At 47.7% G+C, this 26,579-nt stretch overlaps 13 protein-coding genes across 13 annotated transcripts; 8 read left to right on the plus strand and 5 right to left on the minus strand.

Annotated features, from left to right (window-relative positions):
- Positions 1–807: 807 nt before the first annotated feature.
- Positions 808–1,566, plus strand: BDW43DRAFT_311187 (uncharacterized protein; the record flags this gene model as incomplete). The annotated part of the gene is made up of 2 exons (XM_032047135.1): positions 808–900; positions 955–1,566. The coding sequence occupies 2 exons, from the start codon at positions 808–810 to the stop codon at positions 1,564–1,566; spliced, it is 705 nt and encodes a 234-aa protein (XP_031900309.1).
- A 603-nt stretch (positions 1,567–2,169) lies between these two features.
- BDW43DRAFT_311188 (uncharacterized protein) lies at positions 2,170–2,868 on the plus strand (the record flags this gene model as incomplete). Its single annotated transcript, XM_032047136.1, has 2 exons — positions 2,170–2,271; positions 2,332–2,868. The coding sequence occupies 2 exons, from the start codon at positions 2,170–2,172 to the stop codon at positions 2,866–2,868; spliced, it is 639 nt and encodes a 212-aa protein (XP_031900310.1).
- A 769-nt stretch (positions 2,869–3,637) lies between these two features.
- BDW43DRAFT_311189 (uncharacterized protein) lies at positions 3,638–4,338 on the plus strand (the record flags this gene model as incomplete). The annotated part of the gene is made up of 3 exons (XM_032047137.1): positions 3,638–3,709; positions 3,818–3,870; positions 3,945–4,338. 3 exons carry the CDS (start codon positions 3,638–3,640, stop codon positions 4,336–4,338), a joined length of 519 nt encoding a protein of 172 aa, XP_031900311.1.
- Positions 4,339–4,790: 452 nt separating this feature from the next.
- On the minus strand, positions 4,791–7,321 carry abp2 (putative ARS binding protein Abp2). The gene is made up of 2 exons (XM_032050640.1): positions 6,588–7,321; positions 4,791–6,535 (listed from the first exon to the last, which is right to left on the minus strand). The coding sequence occupies exons 1-2, from the start codon at positions 7,236–7,238 to the stop codon at positions 4,850–4,852; spliced, it is 2,337 nt and encodes a 778-aa protein (XP_031900312.1). The 5' UTR covers positions 7,239–7,321; the 3' UTR covers positions 4,791–4,849.
- Positions 7,322–7,832: 511 nt separating this feature from the next.
- On the plus strand, positions 7,833–10,613 carry BDW43DRAFT_276398 (uncharacterized protein). Its single transcript, XM_032041954.1, has one exon. The coding sequence runs from the start codon at positions 8,115–8,117 to the stop codon at positions 10,260–10,262; it is 2,148 nt and encodes a 715-aa protein (XP_031900313.1). The 5' UTR covers positions 7,833–8,114; the 3' UTR covers positions 10,263–10,613.
- Positions 10,614–10,816: 203 nt separating this feature from the next.
- On the minus strand, positions 10,817–11,199 carry BDW43DRAFT_311192 (CVNH domain-containing protein; the record flags this gene model as incomplete). Its single annotated transcript, XM_032047138.1, has 2 exons — positions 10,817–11,004; positions 11,058–11,199. The coding sequence occupies 2 exons, from the start codon at positions 11,197–11,199 to the stop codon at positions 10,817–10,819; spliced, it is 330 nt and encodes a 109-aa protein (XP_031900314.1).
- Positions 11,200–11,964: 765 nt separating this feature from the next.
- Positions 11,965–12,684, plus strand: BDW43DRAFT_276403 (uncharacterized protein). Its single transcript, XM_032041955.1, has 3 exons — positions 11,965–12,171; positions 12,232–12,262; positions 12,338–12,684. The coding sequence occupies exon 1, from the start codon at positions 11,984–11,986 to the stop codon at positions 12,152–12,154; it is 171 nt and encodes a 56-aa protein (XP_031900315.1). The 5' UTR covers positions 11,965–11,983; the 3' UTR covers positions 12,155–12,171; positions 12,232–12,262; positions 12,338–12,684.
- A 2,055-nt stretch (positions 12,685–14,739) lies between these two features.
- Positions 14,740–15,366, plus strand: BDW43DRAFT_311193 (uncharacterized protein; the record flags this gene model as incomplete). The annotated part of the gene is made up of 4 exons (XM_032047139.1): positions 14,740–14,775; positions 14,851–14,923; positions 14,980–15,195; positions 15,311–15,366. 4 exons carry the CDS (start codon positions 14,740–14,742, stop codon positions 15,364–15,366), a joined length of 381 nt encoding a protein of 126 aa, XP_031900316.1.
- Positions 15,367–15,616: 250 nt separating this feature from the next.
- On the minus strand, positions 15,617–16,676 carry BDW43DRAFT_276405 (uncharacterized protein). Its single transcript, XM_032041956.1, has one exon. The coding sequence runs from the start codon at positions 16,166–16,168 to the stop codon at positions 15,683–15,685; it is 486 nt and encodes a 161-aa protein (XP_031900317.1). The 5' UTR covers positions 16,169–16,676; the 3' UTR covers positions 15,617–15,682.
- A 627-nt stretch (positions 16,677–17,303) lies between these two features.
- Positions 17,304–18,168, plus strand: BDW43DRAFT_311195 (uncharacterized protein; the record flags this gene model as incomplete). The annotated part of the gene is made up of 2 exons (XM_032047140.1): positions 17,304–17,378; positions 17,443–18,168. 2 exons carry the CDS (start codon positions 17,304–17,306, stop codon positions 18,166–18,168), a joined length of 801 nt encoding a protein of 266 aa, XP_031900318.1.
- Positions 18,169–18,761: 593 nt separating this feature from the next.
- BDW43DRAFT_300323 (thioesterase family protein) lies at positions 18,762–19,800 on the minus strand (the record flags this gene model as incomplete). The annotated part of the gene is made up of 3 exons (XM_032044873.1): positions 18,762–19,025; positions 19,091–19,622; positions 19,682–19,800. 3 exons carry the CDS (start codon positions 19,798–19,800, stop codon positions 18,762–18,764), a joined length of 915 nt encoding a protein of 304 aa, XP_031900319.1.
- Positions 19,801–20,812: 1,012 nt separating this feature from the next.
- On the plus strand, positions 20,813–22,543 carry BDW43DRAFT_88165 (uncharacterized protein). The gene has a single exon (XM_032050642.1). It carries the CDS (start codon positions 20,951–20,953, stop codon positions 22,289–22,291), a length of 1,341 nt encoding a protein of 446 aa, XP_031900320.1. The 5' UTR covers positions 20,813–20,950; the 3' UTR covers positions 22,292–22,543.
- A 983-nt stretch (positions 22,544–23,526) lies between these two features.
- Positions 23,527–26,072, minus strand: BDW43DRAFT_300325 (C2H2 type zinc finger domain protein; the record flags this gene model as incomplete). Its single annotated transcript, XM_032044874.1, has 7 exons — positions 23,527–24,711; positions 24,771–24,872; positions 24,922–24,966; positions 25,026–25,235; positions 25,296–25,825; positions 25,939–25,954; positions 26,013–26,072. 7 exons carry the CDS (start codon positions 26,070–26,072, stop codon positions 23,527–23,529), a joined length of 2,148 nt encoding a protein of 715 aa, XP_031900321.1.
- Positions 26,073–26,579: the final 507 nt, after the last annotated feature.

The following is a 26,579-nucleotide window of genomic DNA, read 5'->3' on the forward strand; positions in this document are numbered from 1 at the left end:
TTCATAGTTTTATGATACTAATAAATATCTTCTCTTGATTTTGTTTAAGTATCATGTGAGAAATCATTGCAGAAAAGATACCTTCCTGATTAACCAAATAATAAAACAGCAAAACTGTTATATTTAGTATTTAGATAGGTTCTACTGTTTCATTTCCCAAGTTATTAATTTCCCCTGTCCTGTGAACCATATTTACTGGCTTCTAATTCCACAGTAAATTTATTGTCAAATAAGGAAGTATGACTTTGGTACGTAGTAACAGTACCTAAATTCTAAAGGATCCTTTACCTTGTGCTAGGATTTATCCAGGGCAAACAGACCCACGCGGCATTAGTAGGCCTTTGAACAAAGGTATAACACAAAGTCACAAAGGGGCTCCTGCATTTATTGTGCTTTGTCTATAATGCAGTAGACTGATCTAGTTTGTCACCCCTTCGTTACACCACTACAGGGAGATAAGGCATGCAGCCATTGTCTCTAGAACTTTAAAGCTACCTGAGTACTCTTTTATCAATGAAAAAAGAAGTCCCGCTGTACGGGTCATTATAAATAGATCCAATAGCAGTGTGTCTAGGTCTCTTTGTCTATGAAATGCCATTTTTGGCGTGCACTAATGGAAGGAGGCCCTACTGTATAAGAGGGAGTGGCCTATATATATCAGTCTTCCGTGCACCGGAGTGCATGCTCTTCCCTCAGCCTTAAATTCTCTCTATTCCCTAGGTTATTTCAAGCACCAAACGAGCTCTTAACTAGCATAAATTGTTTACCTGTTTTCCCCAAAGGCTCTACTTTGCCCAATCTGCAGTCATGTCAACTGTCCGACGCAGCAAAGCCATGCCGACCGATGGCCCAACAGTCAAGTTCCTATATACCATCATCAAACAACTTGATCTGAAATCGGTAAGTTCACTCCCTCAAAACTGTAATATTTGGATTAGCTAAGCCTTTCGGTAGATTGACTGGAGCCTCGTTGCAAATCAACTTGAAATCTCCAACGGTCATGCAGCTCGAATGCGATACTCTCGCTTTAAGCAGCAGATGGAAGGTACCACATCGACACCACGATCATCTCGTCCGAAGAAAAGCCCGAATAAGTCCAAGAAAAGCCATTGCAAGGCAGAACTGTTCAAAGAAACCGATCCTTCTGACCCGCAGCCGGGCATGAAACAAGAACGTCGTGCGTCTCTAGACGAGATAGCTTCCTATATCAAGGCCGACCCACATGCTCAGAGGTTCCATACGTTGGCCGATATCCCCGGCGTAGCTTACCACATGCTGCCGGACTCGCCAGATCAGTCATTTACTTCCCCGTATTCCCAAATGGCCGTCTCCCCGTCAGACCTGACCATGTACACCCCTACACCCAGCTTTTTGGACCCTTCGATCGGATTCAAACATCAAACGAACCCAGGTTATCTCTGGCCTTCCACAAAGATGGAGCCAGAGGAGGATGGCAGATTGAGCGACATTGTCAAGGTGGAAGAACAACAAGAGCAGGAGGTGGACTCAAGCCGTAGTGAGGTGGAATTCTGCGGGCTGAAGGTCGTCATGGAGCCTAAGGGTTAAAGTGGTATATTGTGCACCTGCCGATGTATCTGTCATAATATTTTGTATTTCTCCCTTGAGTATATCTGTCTTAGACACCACAATCGTATTTTGGAGACTGGTAAGAAGCCATTAAGAATGGACCTGGACTGCACATGCTTAAAATTATAGATTGGATGGTAGACATATTTCTCGACGGGTAGCGGGAGATAAGTGACATCTAACTGATTATACACTAAATGTTGCTATTGGAGCTACCGTATCTGTTTTCTTTACTCTTTAACAACAACATTCCATCGCCGTGACGACTATCATCTTGATTCACTTAACCAGTGACATATGGCTAGGACACTTTAAGCAACATGGGAATTACTGGAGGAAATCTGAAATACTTTTCTCTCGCTGCCCCTCTTCTTGAGTGCGAAAGCCTACCGTTGATGGTTTCATCTATCTTTGTGGTTCCCTCATCCACATTTCACATCCATTTGTTCCCACTTTCGCCTAACACCGCCACCTCACTATTTGAGCTTAGCTGGTAGTTCTGGTAACTGGCCATTGTATACTTGTCCCTGGGCCAAGTTTCCTTCATACTAACAATCGTTTACAAGAAGTCATCTGGAACAAATGGCATCGAGCCCAAGAACTGCCCCCGATATTGGGGGATTCAATGCCCAAGATTGTCAATTCATCTTCGAGTGCCTTAAAAATCTTGATGACAGCAGGACTGTAAGCGAGCACCCTGCTTCAGATGCCACACTGGTAGAGCTCTTATTGATACCGGTCTAGGTCAACTTGACCAATGTTGGAGCGGTATTGGGATACACCAACACTGCATCTGTTGGTAATAGATTCCGGGCAATTCGCAAGCGGTACGGCTTTATAAACCTCGAGGCTACTGCTAAGCCGGCAAATGGGAGCACCGTCCTAAGCGGTCCTGTGCCCTCTACCACCCCTGGCCAAGGCAAGGGAAATGGTTCCAGTGCAGGAATAAAGAAGAGCATGGCCAAGGCCGAAGAACCTGAAAAGGCCGTTATCCCAGATGACTCTGAGGCGGAGGTTATCATAGCAGCCAAGGGTCCTAAGACTAAGGCAAAGTTATCACCCAGAAAAGGGACCAGAAAGGGAGCAAAAGTAACCTCTCCCCCCATCCCAGCAACTGGCGTGGGGGCTTCTAAAGGCGAGAGCCCTCCTCAGGCCCTGCCCGCAGTGAAAGCGAAAGTCGAAGATGAGATCGTGCAGGATGAAGGAATCGACGTTAATCTTCTTAGTGCGGTTAATAATGCCATCGATGATTTTAGGGACAGCGGCTTCGGAGCTGTTTAGAAGGGTACTCTGCATTTGCGGACACTATCAATTTGTAAGTCCGATGTTGCTCAATATAAGTCGCCTGCGGCTAACTTTGTCAGTCGATATTGCCTTTATTTACGGCAATGGTCTGCACTTTAAGAGCTTTGAAGGTGGAGTGGACATTGCCCTTTGCCTTCACTCGACTCTAAGTACAATAGCGAAGGGTTTTGAGTTTGTCTTTCATCGTACAGAGATTTGTCTACATCCCCAGTAAGATACTGAAGTTGTTCCATAGACATCTCGAGGTTGTCGTTAAATATTGAAATGAGAACCACTGGTTGATTCTTGGACCTACATCGCACCCAGCTAAAAGTGTCATTCTCTACATATGTTGTAGTGATATTAACATTCCTATACTCCTAGCTTAGAGGACGTAGGCATACAGGACCGCCTTTAATCGCCATTTGTCTGACCCAACGGGCGAGTCTGATGAGCGAAGAACATCCCAGACTTTACATTCTAGACAAAACAAGTCGACCAGTGAAGCGTATATTCACTGTGCTGAGCGCTGCACCACACATTCCTGTCTCCTATCTGAGCCTATCCAGAGAATATTTTTCATTGAGCCACCTTAGTGTTACTTCTTCTCTTTGCTGTTCTTCGAGCCTCCTCCTCTTTCTCTATCATCTTCTGTTTGCCTCAGCGCACCCTCTAATAAGCCTAGCAATATATTATCGAAACAAAGCCTTCTAGTCACCCCTTTATCACTGACTAGCTTCATACTAACCTCGAGAGGGCACTCAACATGTCTCGTATAACAGACAATGGTCAGCTTGACTTCCTCCTGAGCTGCATTCGTCACTCAAACAGCGGAAAGGTAAGAGTTCCCACTTCCTTATAGTGTCTAAATGGCCGACACACTCTGTCCATACCTCCATCTCGGGCACCATGAGCTGATTACGACTTGACTCATCTTCACTTGCAGGTTGATTTCGAAGAAGTCGCGAAAGAATGCAGTATCGTTACTAAAGGAGCTGCGTAAGTCCTTTTGCTATCCTCCATTACCTCGTCCTATCTATACCTAGCATACAACCAGTACCTAATCGAACCAGCGCGAAACGCTACGAGCGTCTCGTAAAAGGCCGCAACAACACCTCGCACGGTGCATCCTCGACCAACAGTCCAGTTTCTAGCCCAAAGAAAACTAACAAATCATCGGTTACAAAGCGCAAGGCAGTACCCAAGGCCGCTGTGCCGAAGAGAGCAGGTTCCAAGAACGAGAAAGTGAAAGCAATGAAGGTGATTGCTGTTGCTTATGCAGAAAGCCTGCTAAAGCATATGGCTGACCCTGACAAGGTCGAAGGGCAATCTTCTGGAGAGGAGACTGAGATTGACGAGGAAGGGCCTGGAGTTAGTGATACTGCCTTATTCGATCAGTTCTGTTATACTGACGACGGGAATGGATATGTGCAGGTCAAGGGGGAAGATTCTGATGCGGATGCTTAAGGCTTCTTAGAGAGAAAGATTTCCGTAAGAGTGGGGATTTTGTGGAGGGTGGTTAAAGCGGGGATGGATATGTCTTTTGTCCTTTTGAACGTTGTTGATGGGCTTCTTTGAAGTGTTACTTGAAGACTACTTTAACAATACCGTGGTTAAATCTATCATTTTACCAAGTAACTATAGATTCTTTCCGTATTCAATAAGAGAGCATCCGAAGAAAGCATGCGGAAGGAGAACTCAGTTATTTTTTAGATATTGTTCTATAACATGCTTCATTTCAAACAACAAGCAAGCCGCTCAAGGGGTATCTGTAGGAAGCCTAAACGAAACATACAAACAGCAACACGCTCCCAGGGAAATACATGGAGATCATGTCCTGATCACATCAGTTCAAGAATAAAGCACTTTATCAAGCACAGAAAAGATATGATGTCGTCAACAGCTCAAAAGTGATTCTCATGCGAAGTAGCAGTCTTTGACGCTTAGCACGTTGGAATTTCACTACCCCCGCGGGAGTCTAAATGTCTGACATCACGGACTCTAGGATCTTGCGCTTGTACTGGGACAAGGCGCGCTCCTTTTTCTGCATCTGGGAGCGAAGCTTCATGTACCGATGTTTCCAGGTCAGGTCGGGGATAGAATCCTCTGGACCATCCACTTCGAATTCACCATCTGTAGAGCTATTTAACTCCGCGATGCTATTATCTAGGTCCTCAGTCACTCCGAATGCATTCTCAGGTCTGCTGCTTGTAAGCTTGTTAATACTGAAGTCACCATAAGTAACCTTCGTTGTGAAGCGAAGTCCATGTTTGTATTCTTGAGAGACAGTGTAAATGAAATTGAATAAGTGTCCCTCGTTCCCAGTTGCCGCTGGCGCATCGGCAGGGGGCGCAGGTGAAGCTTCAATATTAATTGTCATCGTACTATCTGTCACTCCGGGGTAACCAAAGTGTTGCCCTAGCCCTAGGTGTAGAGCCGATAATAGAACCGGCAGGCCCAAGGGCAGTTGGGAATATGATGCAGTTAAATTTGTCACCATAGAGACTGCTAATGTTCGGGCCTCTTCAACACTCAAAGGGGCCGGGCGGCCGGTTATTTTCCCACGCAGTAAATCACTGGAGAGCACGCGGACAAGGTCATCAGACGAGATATCTTTGTTCAGATTGTTATTGCGATGTGCACTACTTGAAGCATTCATTGCTGTGCCAGTAATCTCGTGTGGTGGGGCTGAGGTGCTGTTGCGCTGGTGTCCCTCAATCTTGAGAGATGCATTGTTGACGCCGTTCACCATGAGCGTTGGTGGTGTCGCAAGACGGACTGGTGCACCTGGCTGTTGAGGAACTTGCAGCTGGAGTTTGTTTGGCCTACCACCTCCAGCGAAGGGAGTAGGAGATTGCTGGTATTGGGCATTGGAATAGCGACCGGAAGGATCGTGCTCAAGCAGGATGGAAGGAGAGGGCCGTGCACTAGAGCTGTGTACGTGAGATGGGTCAGAGCGAATAGGATTAACTGGAAAAGAGGAAAAGGGGCCGGAGGTTGTCCCTCGACCAGGAGGTCGTCCTCGGGTCTTTCCGGTAGATGACCCATTGTTGGTCGGCCAGGCAGATGAGACAGCTGGGCCATGGCGCCTTTTAGGGCGTGACTTCTCAGATGGTGTAACTGCTGATCGAGGCTCCGTAGGAGGAAGAAATACTTCGGATGGATGATGGGCCCTGGGAAGAATTGCGGAATGTGGATAACTTGGTGAAGCTTCTCGTTCAATTGATCTCCACCGCAGATCCTGGCCTTGATGAGCGGCCGGGTTCCCCGATGGCCCATTCGCTCCAAATGAGGACGTAGCCGCCATCCACGGATCGTTTGGCTCAATCTCTTCGGGAAAGGCGCTGAATGGGATTGCACTCTGAGGAAAGGTCGCGGAGTGAGCTGGGAACGTACTTGTGTGCAAGATACCCACGGAGGTATCGAGCTGTGGCCGTTTAGATGATCTATCGTTCACAATCTCCCTCTCCTCCGCTCGTTTTCTACCTCTTTTGGGTTTCCATTGAGGGACAAGAGCTCGCAACGCGAGGTCCTCTTCCAAAGGTACACCATCGCGACTCTCACTGACTATCGCATTGTTTGCAGGAAGCTGAGTGTAGTAAGGGTGGGGATGACCGAGACAGTATTCAAAGAATGCATCAACATGCATCGCTCGCATCCAACGCTATGACCATTCAGTAGGGATCCCATATCAAGACGAGGCACTTGAGACCGACCTTTAGGCGAACAGCATATTGCTGGACTTTCTGTGTGCTCTGCCCTTGCTCTAAATCAGGGGGCTCCACACCGAGCTCGGTCGCCAACGATATCCATGTTTTCAATTCTTTGCTGTCTAGCTTCCGAATGAGTTCCCAGAGCGTAAAGATACTGAAGCTTTTGCCATCACTTCGCGGGGGACAGCGGAAAGTCTTTCGCAACTCGCTAGTGTCTACAGACAGAGGCACATTTGGATTACAATAAAAAATAAACATCACGTAAGCGTCATCAATGTTTTCATCTGTAATATCACGGGATGGGAGCGATCGGGTCTCTGCTTGGTCCAATGGTTCTCTCGGCGGTTGTCTCTGGCGAAGAGGATCGAACACCGGGGGAGACATTGATGGCCCAGAGCGTGGAGCTGGTGCTGGAGGAATACCTGGCCGGGGAACTGTTGGTGAGGATTGTATGCTGCGAGGGGTTGCTTTGCGATGAAGCGGGGGAGACTTGGAGGCTGCCATCCGGCTGCGAGCGCTACCTAAAGAGGAAGCGCTATGTAATCCAGGTTCTAAGGTAGGCGGATACCTAGCATACTGCTGGACAACCATCTGCGGGCCCCCTAATTCGCTCCTCTCCGATGGATTCATGACGTTGGGAAACGAGCTTTCCATTGTGAGTCAACAAGCTAAGATTGCCCAAATAAACAATGGCAGGAGAGAAAATTTGGTATGTGCTCGGTGGATAGCTGGGTATCATAGGTATGGGCAAACACAAAGCAAAGATAATCGAATTGAGCGCGTATAGACAGCAGGCTATAATTAGATCGCAAGGAGCGCGCTTAGTGTAGGGACCAGCCCAATCGAGCGCATATGGATGGATAAGTATTTATATAGAAGTAGATAGCGCATACACACTTAAAGTCGGAAAATGCGATCCAGGAGGGCAGAAGCCTTGGAGGAAATAGGGTGCCATCATCACCACGGAATCATCGGGGGGAAAAAGAGGAGAAGGTGGCTGGAAGAACGGCGGCGCTTTAAAGAAGGCCGATGATAGACTGAGAGGAGCTTACTGTTTCTATTTCGGGATTCCCCTCGATGCCCATCCCGGCCTAGCGTCATGGCCTCAGGGCGGGGGAGTTGATGCCTGTCAATGCCTCGCTTGGTCCTTGGGCCAGTCACATGTGCCGCTATCCCGGATTGGGGCCACTTCACCGCGCCTGGACAGTCAGGCAATCCATTCATCATCATCATCATCATTTCCTTATCGATAAACCCGCTAACCAACTCCACCCCTTCCAGTGAAATTCGGTCCGTTGGCTTCATCATTCTGCGCTTCCTTCACTTCAATCCTACTGCCGCTATATAAGTACGCTGCTTCTATCCACCTTGTCTCCTAGTTCAGAGTCTTGAACTACTACAGGGGACTCCAAACTAGTGCCTTCAAGCTCGGTCAAGCACTATCGCATTCGCGGAATCGCAGATCATGTGCAATTTGGTACCCTTTTGCTTGGCACCTCATCGTTTGTAGGGCGAACCGGCCCACTCGCCATGGCTCCCTCGATCGGCTCTTCTCACCGTCGACCTCCAAGATCGTCCCGTCCAGTTCGCTCCAGCCGCACGCAAGTTCAATCCTACCATGAAGAAAGCAGCTCGGAAGATCAGCTCGAGGACCCAGAGTCCGACGACGAGGAATCAAGGCGTCTGTCTCTTTCCTTGCGCCCACGCGACTCAAATCGCATGCCTGTATCCTACCGCGAAGAATCCACTGACGGTAGTTTTGAAGGGGGCCCAAGCGATGAGGATCCAGACGCTATAGTGCCCGCCGAAGCCACAACTCGATTTACCTATCCATTTACCGAACAACCAGCCCACCACGATCCAAACAGACGTCAACGTAAGCGGTCTATGGAAACACGGTCTCAAACTAAGCGACCGAAAAGAGCCTCCAATAAGAAGCGCTTGGAATTGGGTAGACCCCTCAGTAAACGGAGGAAATTCGAAGAGGATGTTACCCCGTTCGTGGGGTCTGGTGTCATTCCCCCTTGGCAAGCTCTTCCCTATCATATCCTGTTTGACATATTCTATAGCGCCGCATATCCCCTAGTGGATGAGAAGACTGCAACCAGAAACAACTCAGTTCAATGGCTTGTGAATGTCTCTCTGCTTTGTCGCGCTTTTCATGAGCCCGCGTTGGCTGCTCTTTACCACTGCCCCCCTCTGATACCATCCGCAAAGGCACACGGCTTGCTCACCTTGCTATCAAAGCCCCAAAAGTACCTCTCTACCAATTACATTAACAAGATTAGAGAGCTCCATATTGATGCGGAGCTTCTCTTAACTTACAAAAGTGGCCCGGCGCTGGGATATTTTGAACTTCCCAAGCTGATTGAGAAAGCCCCTCAGTTGAAAAGATTGCGGCTCTATCATAGTGATGATTATGTTGTTGGACTTCCTCTGTGGCAGAGGACCAAATGGGTTTATCCTGAAAGTCTTTTTACCTCCCTCGTATCGAGTTTGATCCGCTTGCGCAGCTGGGACTGGAACAGCCGCTTCATGGAAACGAAGGGGCTACTTCAATGCATGATGGAAAAACATCTTCAACCTGTATTCTCTGGCCTGCGGGAGCTTAGGATGTTGCATATTGCTTCGGAAGATTCTGATGGAGATGAATTTGCTGATGTATCAAACGAAAGGGAAGTCGTTCTTGCTACCGCACTCAAGGAACTTCCGGAGCTGCGCCGCTTGGAGTTTTTAGAGTGTTCAATTGTAAATGAGCATCTTTTACCGAACTTGCCCCTAACACTTACATCGCTCACCATAAACAATTGCGATGAAGTAACAACGGCAAACTTCAGTGCGTTCCTTGCTTCGCATGGCCGACATCTTCGAGAATTAGCTCTGAGTCACAATCGCCATTTGAGCCTCTCTTTTATCGTGGGCCTGGCACAATCGTGTGAAAATCTTGAGCGATTCAAGATGGATATCTCGATACATGACTTGTCTAGTTATCATGACGTGGAGCCTCACTTTAGGGAGCTCCTCAGCCCCTCGGAAGTTCCAACGTGGCCAGCTACCCTGCAGGACATTGAGCTAATACAGTTACGCAAGTGGGACGATATTACGGCGGACGTATTCTTCACATCCCTTATTGATGCAGCTCCCCAATTGCGGAACTTACGGCGATTAGTGATAAGTGCGATTCTAAAAATTGGATGGCGCGATCGTGCATCTTTTCGAGAAAAATGGATTGGCAGGCTCGAGAAGGTCTTCCTAAGGCATAGCGCATCCCCAAATCCCGCCCTTTACACCATTCCGTTCATGTCTCGGCAACCAGTTTCTGGTAGCTTGGCTGACAGCCTAGTTTTGAACGATACTACAACTCAGCCAGATGTCCTTGGCAGCGGATTTTCTACGCCTTCAAAACGAAAGAGCGCTCGCATCGCCCAACGGAAACTGTCCGAAGTTGATGATGATGTTGGATTGAACACATCTCACCACGCAGTGCCTGACAGTGACGATGACCAGAAGCCGTTAGCTGTACAAGGCATGTGTGACGTGGTCATGGTTCGAATTGATAATCAACGTCCGAGTGAGACACAATTCAATGAAGAAGACTTTCTTGATGATGAAGTGAGTGGTGATGAAGACTGGAATGGACATGACATGGATGCAGGTGATATAACCCACGTTTGGTAACTGGGCATCTATTTCTTCCCTTTTTCTGTTATTTGTCTATATATATTTTATTATTTGACTTTCTCATTATGGTGTTACCTGGAGGATCTCTCTGCCTTCTTGCTTTTATTTCTGTTGTTCCTTGTGTCTGGGTTCACCATCATTTGAGATACACCTGGTATATTCGGATGCTCTCCAGGAGTTCGGGTTAGAGTTACAGGTCATTATGAGCTGGATGGCTGTATGGATTTGTATGAGCTGACGGCTGAAATTTGTTTCTTTTGTTGGTGGCAGTATTTTGTTTATGTATTCAGGCTACTCGTCTGTCTATACTCTTTCTACCTGATTCTACAGTAGAAGCACAATGCGAGAAATTTTTCTAATTGGAAGGCATGCATGAAACTCACGGCTGGTCGTATAGATACAAGTAGTCTACATGGCAAACAACAACTTTGCTCAACCGTAAGTCGGTACACCATGTACTTTGCGTGTCTTCCAACCATAGTATATATAGGTATCGCTAAGAGACGATTAGAAACGCCCTCTCAGCCAAGGCCACTGCCACTTACAATTATTTACTCAAACTGGAACTGTCCATTTTCATTCCTGATACGCTCAGCCAGGTTGACATTGGCATCTACATAATCACCCGCCTCGTTTCGCAACTGGGCACGTAGGACGGGGACGTTGGATCCACCCTCAATGTCGAAATGGACCCCTTCAGCAGTCTCGGAAAATGAAACGCCGTCCCACTGGAAGCTACCTGTAACGTAGGTTAAAATTATTCTTTCATCATATCAGATGTGAAGAACATACCGTTGTTGTTTCCGAGAAACTGGTCAAGATCAATGCTCGCATCCTGATATTCCCCGTTTTCGTCTTCAAGCCGACCGATCAGGGTGCGCTTATCGCCCAGGACTCTGATGGAACCTTCCTCAGCGGTCATATGGAAACTCATGTTGGCTGTGGGTAGTGGAGGACTGGTTTTGACAGATTGAGAGATGGCTCTTGATGGATTGAGAAAGAAGACTAGAAGCCAACTCTAGGAAGACGAGCAGGTAGTATTTATAGCCATGTCTCCCACCTGAGTGGAACCTCTCCCAATATCTCTATCCTAGATGCTATACACATGGCCTCCAATCATTTGTTGATTTTCACGCATGATAGATGAACTGAGGCGTTGATCTGACCCCGTTGCATTACAATAGGATTAGTTCTGACCCCTCCAAACGGCCCTCTTCTCCTAATTCTCTAGGCAACAGCAATGATGGATCCTTGCAGAGGGAGAAACTCTGTCAGATTGGCCCATTTCAAGATGGTGAGAGACTCCCCCACCTAGCGCGATTATATGGGGTCTCTTGGCGGACACTTCAGCAGTGGAACTTGGAGGGGTACTGGCCATATGTCGGGGGCCGACTGCAGCGAGACCCTCATCATATCACCGTTGCTTGCTCTGAGGGAATTAATTCGATGTCTTTGACCCTTCGTTTCATGGGTGTTGTTTGTCATATGGGATTGCACCATGCTTCTCATTGATCAGCATTCCTGATTTACCCACTACATTGGGGAAGCCACATTAGCAGGTGTAGCACTAACGAAGATGATCATAAACCAATAGATACATATAGCCAAGAGCTGTGACATGTATACCTAGTCAGAATTATGAGAGGGGTACAGTAAGGCTGGCCAATTGATCTCTGTGGGTTGAGGGAAATGCAATAATAAATGATCCTTGGGTGACAATGCAATTGTTCGTTTGTTTAACCTTGCCATTTGCGCAAATAATCGAATTCTTCATTATTAGTATGCTGTATTTCTTTTCTTTTCTTTTTCTTCTTTTCGCCCCTTTTTCCTCCTCTTCTTTTGCCCCTCCGTTTCAACCTTTTCACCGACTCCAGAGGTCTTCAGTTTAACTTGCCGGACCCACTTGGTATACCTAGTAGTCACCCTATAGTGTTATGAAAATAAGACCTGACATGCAATGGTGTAGTCCTGCAGCACATACTTAAGAAAACACCCGAGTTAGTAGGCCCCCCCCCCCAACACCAACCACCTCTTCAAGCAATCATCACATCTCTAAGGCCTTCTCTCTGCAGATGAAAATTTAACTGCACATTAATTTTCAGCGTTATACCCTGGCATCATGCAGTCCTAAAACAAGGAATCTTTGCGTCCTATGGCGCACACCCACTTACCGCAGTTAGAGCTGTACTACTTGCTGCTCGGAGAAATTCGGCCATTTGTTTGTGAGATGTTACTGTTCGATAACGTACTAAAGTACTGATTTTAAGTACATACGTATCCCTCCGATGCATGGCGGATATCTATATCCTTGCCAAGCACCTGCAATTGCTGCGTTGTAACCCCCTTTGGTTGGATCCGTAGATCTATCTGTGGAGTATTTCTATACATGGGGAACGTACAGTCTTAATTGACACAACGAAAGGACGAATCATCCCAATTCACTTAAAGATAAACTTTAAGCAGGCGCTGGTAGCAGCTGTACTCGTACTCCACGAGGGAAACTATCGGATGTAGCCTGACAGCCACTCAGAGTACCGAATGCACAGCATCAAAGTCGTGGTTGCATCTGAAACATCACCCGATTGGCGTACTGACAAAGTTGTTGCTGCAGTGCAATCTAATACGTGTCTAACTAGTACTGACATTTCGCCGGCGGTGTTCAAGCAAGGCACCAATTGGGGATACGATCATTCGATAAATGCAATACTGGGGATGGCATGGTTTGAGTGAAACATGATTCCATGGCTCATCTACAGAATATAAGCTGTCTCAATCTCTCTGTTTTGCATACACACGTGAGGTGGGGTTGCTCTGCTCTGTAAGAATGGCGGGGTTAGAACTCCTACACATTCTGGTTCAACCTCGAGTGAACATATTCACTTTCACTATATATCAGAGGCATCTGCCATTTTATTTGCTTTTATTTTCCTCAGAGCATCCCATCTTGTAATCTAGTCTAGGGGTTCCAATAAGAGTTGTTGATAGACACAGAGATCGTCGAAACAAGAGTCAAGAAAGGAAAGTCTACGGGATGATACAATGACCGTACCATTGTTTGATATTGACCGATATTGCAGCTCTACCAGATCTCTATAGGACACGTTGTCTTATATGTCTGGGTGGAACAATCTCACGCTGTCCACGAAGGTAATTCCAAGTAACGCGTGTAATGGAATTTTGTGGCTTATCAGAGAGGCGGAACGGAAGTGCATATCAAACTTAGCAGGCTATTCATGCTGAATATTTGCCTTGTTGTGATGAAAGCTATGTATTCCCTTGCGAGGCAATATTGTCATAATTTATATGCGAGCCCCTGTCCCGTTATGCAACTTAGACATGTTTTTACCCTGAACTTATAGATGATCCATTGGTTATATACCCCTACGAGATCATCGACGGATCTTATCGATCATTCTATTTACCAAGCTCTTGATTTGTGGGAATCCAACTGAAATCTTATCCGCCAATGTTATGCAGATACACTCAAAAATAAACCTTCGACGAACTGCTACCCTCACCCTTATGGGAGCGATACATGGTGATACTTCCAATACTCAAGAGAATTATATTGATATGGGGTGGCAATAACGTTCGTAACGCTCCAACAGCCTTCACAGATAACGACACAAGAGCCAGGTAGAGACGAATCAGTTGGTATCAATAGCCCCGGGGCATAACCACTAGCTCTCATCAGCTCTGTAACGACCAGTTGATATCGCGAATAGGTATCTGGAATTGTTGGTATCACTTTATCCTCCACTGCGGAGGATGGCTCTTTGTCATCTAGAGCTCTGGTTAGGTTCTATGCTGCGTCGAGCGCCAGAAGCTTTTCTTGTCGCAAGTTGTCGGGAATATGGCAGTTTTCAAGGACTACTGCGATTTCAGCAGAATTACAGGAAGAGCATGCCATTCAATAGAAAATATTTAGATCTCGTGACGGCAATCATCTGGTTACTAGCTACCTCATACTTATATTATCAACTCATGTTTCAGCAATAGTTTCCGTTACGCTACCTAGACAGAGTTTCTCTTCAAGATGTAGTACTGACATGGTAAGCTGTTCTACACCATGTTGGTAAGTTGTGGTATATGGAAGAAACACCGAATATAGTCTGGAAAACCGAACGAATTTTACAAGAATTTCAAATGACGGCTTGGTCTCATTCTGGAATCCCCTGGCAACGACAGGAACAGTAACACCACTTCACTACTGCCAGCCCGACTGGAAGTGAATGGCTGGGTCCTTCGTCCTCTCTTCTCACGACTGGTCTCTCGACCTCACCCTCTTCCTGTCTCCCACAACACCTTGAGTTCCCCCCTTCTATCCTCTGCTTACCTCTACTTCAGCCGACATCTTCCAACTACAACCTCACTTACAAGTCCACCCACCAAAAAAAAAAATTTTAAAGATTGCCTCTGATCAACAGGATACCACACAAACCCAGCCAATTCACTTACTTCCTGGTTATTCCTGATGCCTATCAAATGGGGAGAACAGGCTGATGCCAGAGTAAGCCCACCGATCTCTTCTCCCAACCCTCGAGAAACTTAACCTGTACAGAACTAACTGAGCACACTCACATAGCTACTTGTCGGCATCATAACTCTCCATAGCTTCAAGCTCGACCACAAGGCCTTAGCCGAGTTCATGGGTCAAGGTTTGTCTTACTCTTTCCAGCCTGTCCAGGAACACAAGAACTAAAACAGATCATAGATTGCACAGCCAGTGCCATACAGCATAGAGTCCAGAGAATCAAGGAGATGGTCCGTAACTCTTCTCCTACGAAAGATACTGCTGCTGCTACCTCTCCTGGCTCTGCTACTCACGCGGAGGAAGAAGATGGTGATGTGGCTCCCGACTCGACTCCCACCAAGCCCAAGAGAGGTAGGCCCGCGAAGCGTGGTACAAAGAGCAGTGGCGGACCAGCTTGTAAGAGAGTCAAAGCCCAGGTAAACGAGGTTTTTTCTTAGGCTTATGGTGGAATCTTCTGGTTGTTGATTTGTTTTTGTTCAACCGGGATTGGAATTATTTAACATATGAACAGGCGGGTTCCTGGGTTCTACGAGAATGGGATTGGCGGCTGTTATTGAAAGTGTTTAGGATTTGATAATTTGATGGCGACTCTTCATACTTACTTTTATTGAGATCGAAGGAATTTACCAGTCGCGCGCTGCTTCTCTACGTGCACTTTATCTCTCTTTGTATCGAAACGTAGTGTTATAGCTACAATTTCTACTCATGGAGCTGAGATTATGGAAATATGCACTGTTTTAACATCCCGTGATCATTAATTCAGTGACTGCTACCCCCCGGACATAAGCTGTACTTTCGTCCCTCATCTGCACCGCTACCCCATCCATGCAATCCAAAACCCCATAATACATAATTCACCAGAGCAAACTAAAAAAAAAAAAAATCAAGCCATCCAAAATTCCTCCTCCACCTTAGCCGATTCCTCAGGAAGATACTCAGAGACCGAGCTATCCAGTTCAGTTCCGCTATCCTCCTCATTATAAGTATTAACCATACCAGGATGAAGAGTACTAGCCCTACGCGCACGCTTCGATGGAGACCCGTCCCCCACAAAAGCATCCTCGTCAATCGACTCAGTCTTAAGCAAAACAAACACCTGACCCTGATTCACCCCCGCAGAAGCATCCCCAAGTGGTTTCTTCCCGTCGTCTTCCTCTTTGACCAGCACTTCAGCATCACCCCCAACATCTTCTTCAGCCTTAACGACATGCTTACGCTTCCCAGAAGTCGGGGTCTTGAGACCAGCTGTCGCATTCTTGCGCTGTTTATGGGGAGTCGACGCTGCGCTGCCGGGGTTGGCGTTCGTGCCTCTTCCGATGCTGAAGTGGCCTTCGGGGCCGTTGTTGGATGCTTTGACTATCTGGCGCATTTTGGCCAGGCGTTCGGTGATGGCGCGGGGGGTGGGTCGACTGTTGGAGTCTGTGCCGGCTGAGTGGGGTTTGGGTTGTTAGTATGTATGCTATTTATGTGGGAGAGGTTTAGGTGAGGGCTTACGCCAGGCTTCGGAGACTTTTCTGGTGTCGACGGAGATATCATGGGTTTCCAGTATCTTCAGGAGAAGCTGTGGGTGGTTAGGTTGTGCCTTGGTAGGGGAGGCGTTGGTGAGGCCGGACTTACAAGCTGGTCGTTCTCGGGACTCCAGCGTACAGGCATTTTTGTGGTTCAGTAGAGATTACTCGGGTGTTGTATATGTAAGTTGAGGTATGGGACCAGGAGAAAGGAATAGGAGCGCACACAAGTGAGAATAGTTAGATAGTATGGGAGTATGAGAAGGGAGTGAGAGAGAATGTTAGGAGAAGAAGAGGAACAGCAAGTACGAGGAGAGGGAAAGAGAACGATGAAGTATAGTGACGAGATTTGGTAACCCTTAAGTGAATGATGGATTAGACGAGACAACTTTATCCTTCCTGGCAGTGGTGGTATATTGGGGAGTGGAAAACTGCTGCCGTATCTAAGCAGTTAGTATGAAGGTGTTTTAGAAGCGTCGACCAATATTGTTCTCCAGAAACTAAATGCACAGCCGCGAAAAGCGATATACGGATCTGACTTGGTGTTCCTGTATCGCCCGGATGATCAGCTTGATATTCACTACCTTAAGCAGGCCTTGTATTTGCCTTGGGCTATGTCATTGGCATTTAGGCCGTGTCTTCTTCATTCACTACCGTCTTCATGGCCAATCTTTTTCAGAGCTCCGGGAAATTTTCGAATACTCCCCGGGCTTCGTTGTACTAGTCCAACGACAGAACCATTCACTGTCTGGGATAGTGTCGATTCAAGCCAATTAGACGGTTTTCTCTGCGAGAAAAGAATCCCGTGGGAACCTCCCTTCATCTCAAGGGCAATCATTATAAGGTTGAGCCTACCTAAACAAACTCTGGTCTCCTAGGAATATTCCTATAAAGCTTCCCATCTCACTCGCAGCGAAGCAACACAGAACCCCTCATCAATATCAGCCTACTCTACCCAAGACTCCAAAGCATGCCATTTCCACAACATCGATCAACATGGTAAACTGGAAGAGCCCCGAGAGCACCGACCGTCTCATCGCGGCTTTGCTCGCAACCCACCAAGGCATCAAGGTACCCCTATCATCATCCTACTCCATACTCTCGTACAGCTCCAGCACCAACTGAACCAAAACAGCTCGACTACCACGCCATGGCCCTCTTATTCGACCAAGGAGCGACCTTCGACGCACTGGAAGCCCGATTCCGCCGCTACCGCAAGATGGCCGACGAGCTGAAAGCCGACGCCTACAATCGCGGCATCACCGACATCCCACATAATGTCGGACGCAACATTTCCGTATCCGGTGGAAACGGAAATACAACTCCCAGAACACCCCGAGGCGCACGCGGCGGCATCACCTCAAGCATAAACACGCCTTCGTCGTCCAGCAAGCGCAAGAGGGGCACTCAACAGGCCCAAACCCCCACGAAGCAGAAGAAGAACAAGCTTGGTATGTCTCTCATGGATGCAATCTACGTTGAAGACGCCGACCCGGATGAAGAATTTAATGTCAAACTCAAATTCGTGGGTTCTCCTTCTGGCGGAGAAGATGACGATGTCGTTGTTGTTGATGCTCCTCTTGCTTCTGCGGCTTCTATATCCAAAATCAAAAGGGAGAAGTTTGAGCGCAATACGCCCGGTTTCGCCTTTGCTAAGAAAGAAGAAGAGAAAAAAGACACGGCATTTGGTATTAGTGCGACGGCTGCTAGGCGCGGTATCCGCAATCATGACAGCGCAGCTCATTATTCTGCCGGGGTGGAGGAGGATCCATTCGGCATGGCTGGGGGTTATACTAGTAGTTTCTTTGATCACGTCAAAGCTGACTATGATATTGGTAATGTTTATGGCGGGGAGGCTTGAGCTCTCGTCATATGTCTCCTCTCTGTGTTCTTGTGTGGGGACTAGGTGAACCTGATATCGTGAACATGTCACGGGCTCATTAGTTTCTTCTTGTGTGCCTTCTCTGGGAATAAGAGCAAATGTTTGGGGGTCGATAATCAATGTAATGTAATACGAACGGATTGTACGGCTGTTGCGTTGGGTGGGCATGTCATTAGGGTGGGAAGATGCAGGAGTTTATCAGTACAGAGGGTCAAATTCTGCATTCCAGCCATCGTTCTGGGATTCCGCTTGCGAAAGTCACAATGAGACACAAGTAGATAGGAGTTGAAATGAGAAACTTTAAGGAAGAGGTAAGCTGCTTGTAGTACTGTACATCGCAATGCCTCTAAACATAGCTTAGTTCGTTACCTAAGATAGTTTTACGCATGTATGAACGAACTCATGAGATACCGGTAAAGATCTAAGCTATTGTTTTAATTGTGGCTTTATGTGGAGCTGTTTATTTACTGGAAGTGATTTAGTCTCCTCACCCAATCATTGGTGATTTCATCTTGGAGGTCATGGAAAGGGGGTGGGGTTATATACTTTTTCCGAGCAAATACAGTACAACATCATAGCTTTGCTCCCCTCACCCGTGCTCGAAGTTCCGAAACATATACTACATGGTTACTCAACGCAAGAAGATCACCTCCTTCATTGAAAATCTGAATGTTGACGTCGTACCGGCCATTCGAGACCATATGCGAGTTTGACCGAATCATAACCCATTGCGTGGATGGGCCAGGGCGCTTTTTGAATTCCACTGTCATACAAAGCGTGGATAATGCATATTTGAAGTAAAACCCAGCTTGGTGCGTTGCAGCGGGTTGCAGTGGCTGGCTCGGTCGTCAGACACTAGAAGTTCCACATCCTCGATATGGAATGGCTCTCAGTCACTTACCATGTCTGACAGCATGGCTAGATGAAGAAGATCGGAGATCCTCGATCCGTCCCGGAAGGACACCCACACCTCGCGGTGATGGCCCCCGACACGGTGTCCCCAAAGACCATTAGTTGATTTTGGTGAAATCCAGTTCAGTTTACTAGTCACTGGGGTCGAATCGACCACGGGATCATCAATTTTGACACACTCGGTGTGTCGGTTTGGGAGTGGGACAGCAAAGGCCGGCTTACTATGTTGCGTAAGACCTTCCTCTTCCGAGAGGTTGGCGCACGTAACAATACCCAGGGTAGCAGTAGTACTTGGGTTGCCGGAAACTGCGGCTCTCGCGACCTCTACACTCACCACACACTGTCGGGAAGAAACTCGGAGACGCTTGCAAGTAACAATCACCTGTCCAGGCGGAACCAATTGCAGAAATTGCACAAAGACATGGATTGGGTCGAGAAACCGTTCCTCGCCAAATTCAAGGGCGTTGAACTTTTGTGTGGCGGACAGTATCAATGCATTCAGGTAGCCACCCAGTACAGAGCTGTTCTAGTTAGTCTTGTTCCTCGACTGGTTAGCTCGCTTCCACGTTGCCGGACATACTGTTGTGTGCACCATTCTGGAGAGATGTTTGCCACAAATCGATCTCGTGTACCTTTCTCAAGAGTTATAGATGACACTGCTTCCAACAGGGGGGAGGCGGGTATAGGTGGAGACGCCATTTCCGGTCGGTCAATAGATCAGATAAGGTACTATAGGAGAGGTCAATTCACTGGAGTGTCATGGAAGTGTCTACACCTTCGGATCAGGGACCACCAGCTGAGATTTCGGCTGCATATGTAATGTTGCAATCATTTGACAATCCAGTGACACAGAATTTTGCCGAGGCGTGATGCTTTGGCTCAAAATAGGGAGGAACGATCAGCAGCGATGGGGACTACTAAGAGAGACCATGGTCGATTGCCAGCTATTCACCCTAATTGAGTAGCGTTGTGGACGGCGAGACATTGATCCTCATTTTAGTTAGGTTGATCCCTGATAGGACCGACGCGGCGCGATGAGGAATGTAACTCTTTAACCCAGGAATATCTATAGTACCTCCTATTTTTAATTTTTATTAATCTCCGAGTATCCTGAATGATAGACGATAGGGTGAGGTTCATAAAGTACTGATCAGATGGAGATCAATTTTTTACTGACCACAGCCGAGGTACGATGTACATTGTGCAGGAGTAGTAGGAGCCCCTGAACGAATAGAGAATGAATGATGCAACAAGTCGAGTCGCCCCCTCATGGTCCGGCCCCCAATCGGGAATGAAGGCGGAGGACACGCATCATGCCCATGTAAGTTTTCGGATTGGGATGAGGGAGAGAGGAGAGGTTCGTCAAATCATGGGGATCGATCGTGCCCAGGTTTCCGCGAGTCCCCATCAGAAGGTGAACAGAAAGTAAAAAAACATGGAACCCGAAGGACAGTACCATGTATCCTGTATCAATCCCGGTATTAAACCCATGCCTGATCGGGTAATATTGGACATCGGAAGGAAAATCCTCCCCCAAAGAAATCATACAATCAAAGTGGCCAACGGCAGTCATTGGGGCAAACCAAGTCGGTTTGCCTCTTTTAGGCAGACTTACGTCCCAAGTCAACTCAACCCTTTTTAATATCAGGAGCAAATAAAGGAGGCTGATGATCGCTCCATACTAATTCGCTGCCCAACGGGGTCACGTGTCGGGACGCGGGCGCGGCGCGAATTTCTTCTTCTCCGATCTTCCCGGAATGTCTCCCTCCCCGACCCACGATCTTTTTTTCTTCGTCGAAGAGGAGGAGGTCCGTGACGGGATACTTAGCAATCATCCCAAGAGGAAGACATGGCACAATCTTTTGAAGAGTCCGCTTCATCAGATTTACTATGGAGACACCTTCGCGATCATCATGGAATCCACAAGCCAGACTCACCGCAACGTCGAGCGTTGCTAGCAGACCCATCGTTCACTGTCCCCGCGAAAATAACCGATAACCCGTCCACCCCAACCGAGTCAAAAATTGCACCCGGTCTGTATAACGATGTCGCAATTGAGCACTCCGGTCGGGGAATCCAGCTCACGGTTCACGAGCAACAATGCCTGGTCAGCTTATGTAGAGATATGATGGACCATTACGAACTGGGACACTACCCCAAAAGTTTCTGGATCAGAATTTCGGCAGCACTACAGGAGCAAACTGGTCGCCGGTATTCATGGCAGTCATGTCGACGACGCATTGCTGGTTATATTACCAAACGCAAGACATACTGGGCTTCTTACAAAGTGAACAATCTTCCGGATTGTGACATGCACAGTGACATTGCATACGACGTCGACTCATGGATGGGATCTTGCGATAGGAAGATGGGTCGACCTGTGCGTCACGAAGTCGCTCTGAAAGCGGCTGAGAAACCAGAGGAAGCCCCGCCACTTCGGGTATCAGTCCAGCAATTGATCAAGTATACTCGGGTCTCGCAATGGGTCGAAAGCCTCCCGCCACCGTCGGAGATGGAGCCTTTACCAACGAAATTTGGCATTCCTTCATCGACCTGGTGCCTTCCCTTTTCCGGCCACCAATCTTTGAGCCATTCTCAATCTCCGTCTCAATCACCTGTACTTAACGGGATCTCTATGTACCGTCAGCGGGCCGGCGCTCCTCATGGCATTCATCTCGCGCCATCTAATACTCCATCTCACAGGGGCCAACCTACCGAACAGCAGAATATCTCTGGAAACCAGGATAAGGGGGTCTCTACGGAAGCGCACGGGCCGTCGCCATACACTAATGGGCCGGTACAAACCTTAAATCCTGTGCTCGAAGCATCTGGCAATATTCAGACCAATAACAAACGACCTCGTGACGATGATGACAACAACAATGCAGCCCTTGACCGACCTGCTCGCCGTCTCCGTCAAGAAGAGCCCAGCTACCCTTCAGCCACCTTGTCTCCGAACCAGGAAGACACAGTAAACGGCTTGAGAGCCATCGATATCTCCGTCGAGAATACGTTCAGCAAACTCTGGGAGCGAGTGGCACCACTCTTCAAGGACCCTGCTGTAACCCAAAATCCAACGGCGGTGAAATCCGAATCTATCATGCGGGACCTATTCGGCGAAATTGGAACGGCTCTTACTAAAGCCTTCTCGAGAATGCGAGAAGACATTGATGAACCTGAAAAGATTTGAAAGATATATGCAATTTGTTTTTCTTTGGCGTACTCAGCGGTTCAGTTCTCATCTTCATGCATTTCCTTTGGATGCTAGTCGTCTTCTCGATTTTTTCTTCTCTTATTACTGCACAGTTTGGGCGGCATTGCATGCATGATATATACCTTTTATTTTTATTTTTTTTTCTCTCTTTTACCTTTCTTGATTATCACCTCATCTTTACCCTTAGTAGCGTTGTCATCACACATCAGATTGCATTAGACTGCCTGAGATACCCCTTGCATATAAATCGGCACGGTTGGCATCACATATTCTGTTTTCAGTTGTGGTTTTTTTCACAGCGCAAGCAATAGATCTTCGATGTGCTTTTGCGTCAAGCAGATAGAGAGAGTTTACTTATTGCCAATGTTAGTCAACAACTACTCTCCACGTGGAGTGATTGATCACCAAAATACTGGACAACAAATGTATATATACTCGGTTAAACTTGACAACCCATGCCGCCCTTACAAGGTTAGGGTCAATGCACGCATGCCCAATTCCCTATCCCTTACCTATAAGCCTTACCCACCGCAACTGTCTAAGCTGCGGCTTCACCAGCATGCAACTGCTTCTCCCTAGCTTGGTCAATAAGACCATCCGATTCGAGTGTCCAGGCTTTGCATGCCAGGCTTTCGGTCCGCCGTTGCTGGACATTTCCACTCCTTCGATGGTTTTGCCGCAGGTTTCGGGACACATAGTAATTTCTGTCAGATTGTATCAATTCCTCAACGATTATTGGAGCATTTATCTAGTAGGAAGGAAAACGAACGTGAAGAATACTTGAACGGCAGCGCCAATACATATCACACCAAGTGCGATGAGTAGCTTCCACGTGATGTTGGCGAAACCCGACGGAACGAAGAGACCAATGCAAAATTGAATAACCAGTTACCGGTAGTAGCAATAGACCATATTGGAATATACAAAGTCAGACTCATACACTTATGTCAATATGGATGAGGGTGTGAAGCCCGGGTTTCCCGAGACCAAACTTCTGCGGCGTAGACCCCAAGCAACAGATGCCAGGGTGAGGGCATACAAGATGATCAGAAGATAGGGGAAAGTAAATTGATCATATAGATTCTCTAAGTATATACAAGCAACAAGAACGTCTATACAACCTGCATTTTCCCAGATCAAGTTCAGGCCACGCACCCGCTTCTTAACGCCGGACTAGAAACGCCGGACTAAAGATTGATAGAGGAACTCCCTCAGTGACACAGTGTAATCCAATGGTTGATGATTTCTTCCATATCATGAGCAATGCCCCACTGGGATATTAAACAGCGAAAAAGCTTTTGCATCGAGTTCATTTCGTACAGTAAGTTCCTCACAGCCCCTAAACCGGGCGGAGAATAAGTTTGGCCTTCTTCAACAAAACGTCTTGTTTCCGAGCCAGCAGATGACCGAATATTGTCGCAGCCTAGGTTCAAATCGGCGTGTGAAAGAAGTGCGTCCTGCCAAACAATGGTATGTGGGAGGTTAATTGTTGCAATCCCAGCCAGCGAGAACACAACATAGATTGTCGCTGCAGCGAAGAGGGAGCTTGGCATATGAATTACATGAGCCCGTCCCCGAGGAAGTTGTTCGATGATGTCTTGAATCGCAATGGCATGCAGCAGGGCACGACGTGCATCAGACGTGCTGACCCATTTCGTCATATCGAATCCAGGCTTGACTGTTCGAGAGCCCCCAGACACGTGTTGCGCAATGTCGTAACAAGTGCAAACATACCTACAAAGAACGGTCGAGTTAATCATAGTGTCGAGACATATCGTGTGCCAACGCAGAAGGACCTCGAGCCTTTCTGGAGAGGAAAGATGGATGCTCATGGAGACGGTCTCGTGCACTTGAGCCAGAGCTCTCCTCACATCCGAACGGCTTGGAACACCCACAGCGACAAGGTCATCCTCGTCTGAGTCCGATACCAGAGATTGTAGGCCTTCAAGGACAACTCGAAGGGCGAAGGCAGAAAGTTGATAATCCAGAGGCCGAAAGCTGCTAACCGGAGGGAAAAGAGAGCGGAAAACCAACCGAAAGGATGGTTGATCGGGTCTTTGAGAGTTCATATGAACCAGCCATTCGTCTGCACTACTGGCGTCAAATGCAGCTTCACTGCTAGGGAGGCTAAGAGGATTGGCAACATGGCGAGTGGAAGTCCCATCTCCAGACATCTGTGCGACGAGCCCGTCATGGATATGGTACGCGAGTAGTGCGCGCTGTTGAATCTCTCTTGCAGCCCAGGTCCGCCATTTTTGTTCCTTCTCCTCCATTGAGGCGTTGGGAAATGGTAAGCTTTCCTTTGAGAAAGGCTCGCTACCTAACATGCCGCAATGCCTAGCCCAAAAGAATCCGAGTGGACGAAAGACTTGACTCGTAGTGCGGATAAGTCGGTTCTGTAGTAGCAGAGTAAGCACAAGTTCCAGAAAGAAAATATAATACGCTGGCGGCCAACCTTGGACAATGCACCGTAAATCTGTCCTAAAAGGGCAGTGATGAGGAGCTGAACGCCTTTACATGCATCATACGGGCCGCGGTGTGAGATGAGTGATTGCCACTAAGTAAACATAAGCATGATCAAGCCGTTCAACAGGACAAGAACATACCGAGGTAGCAACGGCAGTATGTGCTAACCGCCATAAGGCTTCACCCTACAGTATCATTAATAAACTTAGGATTCTGAGATTCTTCATTGACAAAGCAAGCCTACCTTCGCAACAGAATCTTTGGGTCCCAAGTACAGAGAACCCAGCGCCATTGCATTTAGAAGAAGAGGGTGAGTGCACTCTCGGAAAACAAAGGTAGCTCGGTGTAAGATGGGAAATGTAGGAATGAACCGCACAAAGAACATATGCAAGCATTCATCCAGGAACACCGATGTGATTGATGTTGCCTTTATTGCGGCCGTCACACTCGAGGACTGACAAAGACAAACTGTTAGTGCTGCCTGTGGAGCATGGTGGCACCCGAGAATTCTTACAGAGCTCGTCACCATTTCTGTGACATCTCGTACAGCCTGATGACTGCCACCAGAGGGTATCGTGCCTATTGACGAACTACGATCGTCGAAAGAATTAGGAGACCCAAAGCTCATTAGATTGATATCTTGGATTACAGGTGGGAAAGGAAGTGCCCCCAAAGGCATCTGCCATTGATCTGTTGTGTCCGATGACATGATACTCTGAAACAGGTTCTCTGAATCGGGCCATATCAGACCGAAGTCAAGATCGGAGGCTGCATGCTGCAATCCAGGGTTCTGCTCAGGTTGTGAAGAATCCCATGTCTGACACGGAGCGGACTCTGATACTGTGGCATCTACTGGTGCTCTCGTAGTATCCCATGGTGGGAGAGTATCGAGAGAAGTCGGATGGGCAATTTCATTTACATATTGCCCTTGAGGGAGCTTTGGATTTGCAGCACGTATGTGCAATTTTTCATGACGCGCAAGGGCATCCTGGCGGGCGAAAGGTCGACGACATTCTTTGCAGACAAATGGCTTAGCTCCCGTGTCTTTGGCGTTACCCTAGTCAGCTTTCATGGGGTATAATTTGGGGTTAGGGCTGATGACGGTATTTCCGCCGAAACAGCACGGCATAAATCACGGCATGGTGGCTTTATCTTACGGCAACGTTCATGTCTCTAAGTGCCGGCGTTAGTGACGTATCCACCGAAAGGGAACAAAATACGGATCAGATACCCTCAAATGCTCAGCCTTCGAGAAGGCCTTCTGACAGACTCGACAAACCAATGCTTTCATCGCTGAAGTTTCAGGAGTTTAGGGCAAAATGAGAGCAAGGGAATGGCAATGACAGGTCAGACCCCAAGCTTCAAACCCATGATAACCTACCGATCACCATTTGAGGGTGGTTCATATGGAAGGCAGGACTTCTTCAGGCGATGAGTGGGCCGTGGGGAGGAGTAGGTAAAAGGACTGGCGTGTGGGGCGTGGCAAGAGGCTGGCCTCTTGGCACGGGAGCCTGGCTTGCTCAGTCCGGCTTAGTCGTTCAATGGCTAGCCCTCTCATTGCATCCTTCGCTCCTCCACTCCAAAATACTTATCCATCTCCCGAGTTGCTTTAACGAGCCGTAGAGTTTGTGACTTGGAACCGCGTGCCCCCTGGGGGTTCGGGATCCTCAGTCGGCTAACTTGTTAACGCCTCCAGTGAGCTGTGGGTTTTGCTCCGTCCAATCGACCAACGATGGATTATCCGAGCATGACTGACGGTTCTGACCATTGCCGTTCCTCTGAGTCGATACTACTACGG

The sequence above is a fragment of the Aspergillus alliaceus genome (assembly GCF_009176365.1).
Source record: "Aspergillus alliaceus strain CBS 536.65 unplaced genomic scaffold BDW43scaffold_22, whole genome shotgun sequence".
Lineage (NCBI taxonomy): Eukaryota > Fungi > Ascomycota > Eurotiomycetes > Eurotiales > Aspergillaceae > Aspergillus > Aspergillus alliaceus.

What these genes read in the sequence shown, in the direction of transcription:
- abp2 (XM_032050640.1), bottom strand. Translation starts at nt 7,238, where the DNA reads ATGGAAAGCTCGTTTCCCAACGTCATGAATCCATCGGAGAGGAGCGAA. An exon ending in AATATGCTGTTCGCCTAAAG is followed by an intron (nt 6,536 to 6,587) that starts GTCGGTCTCAAG and finishes GAATGGTCATAG; the next exon opens with CGTTGGATGCGAGCGATGCA.
- BDW43DRAFT_276398 (XM_032041954.1), top strand. Translation starts at nt 8,115, where the DNA reads ATGGCTCCCTCGATCGGCTCTTCTCACCGTCGACCTCCAAGATCGTCC.
- BDW43DRAFT_276403 (XM_032041955.1), top strand. Translation starts at nt 11,984, where the DNA reads ATGCAATTGTTCGTTTGTTTAACCTTGCCATTTGCGCAAATAATCGAA.
- BDW43DRAFT_276405 (XM_032041956.1), bottom strand. Translation starts at nt 16,168, where the DNA reads ATGCGCCAGATAGTCAAAGCATCCAACAACGGCCCCGAAGGCCACTTC.
- BDW43DRAFT_88165 (XM_032050642.1), top strand. Translation starts at nt 20,951, where the DNA reads ATGGCACAATCTTTTGAAGAGTCCGCTTCATCAGATTTACTATGGAGA.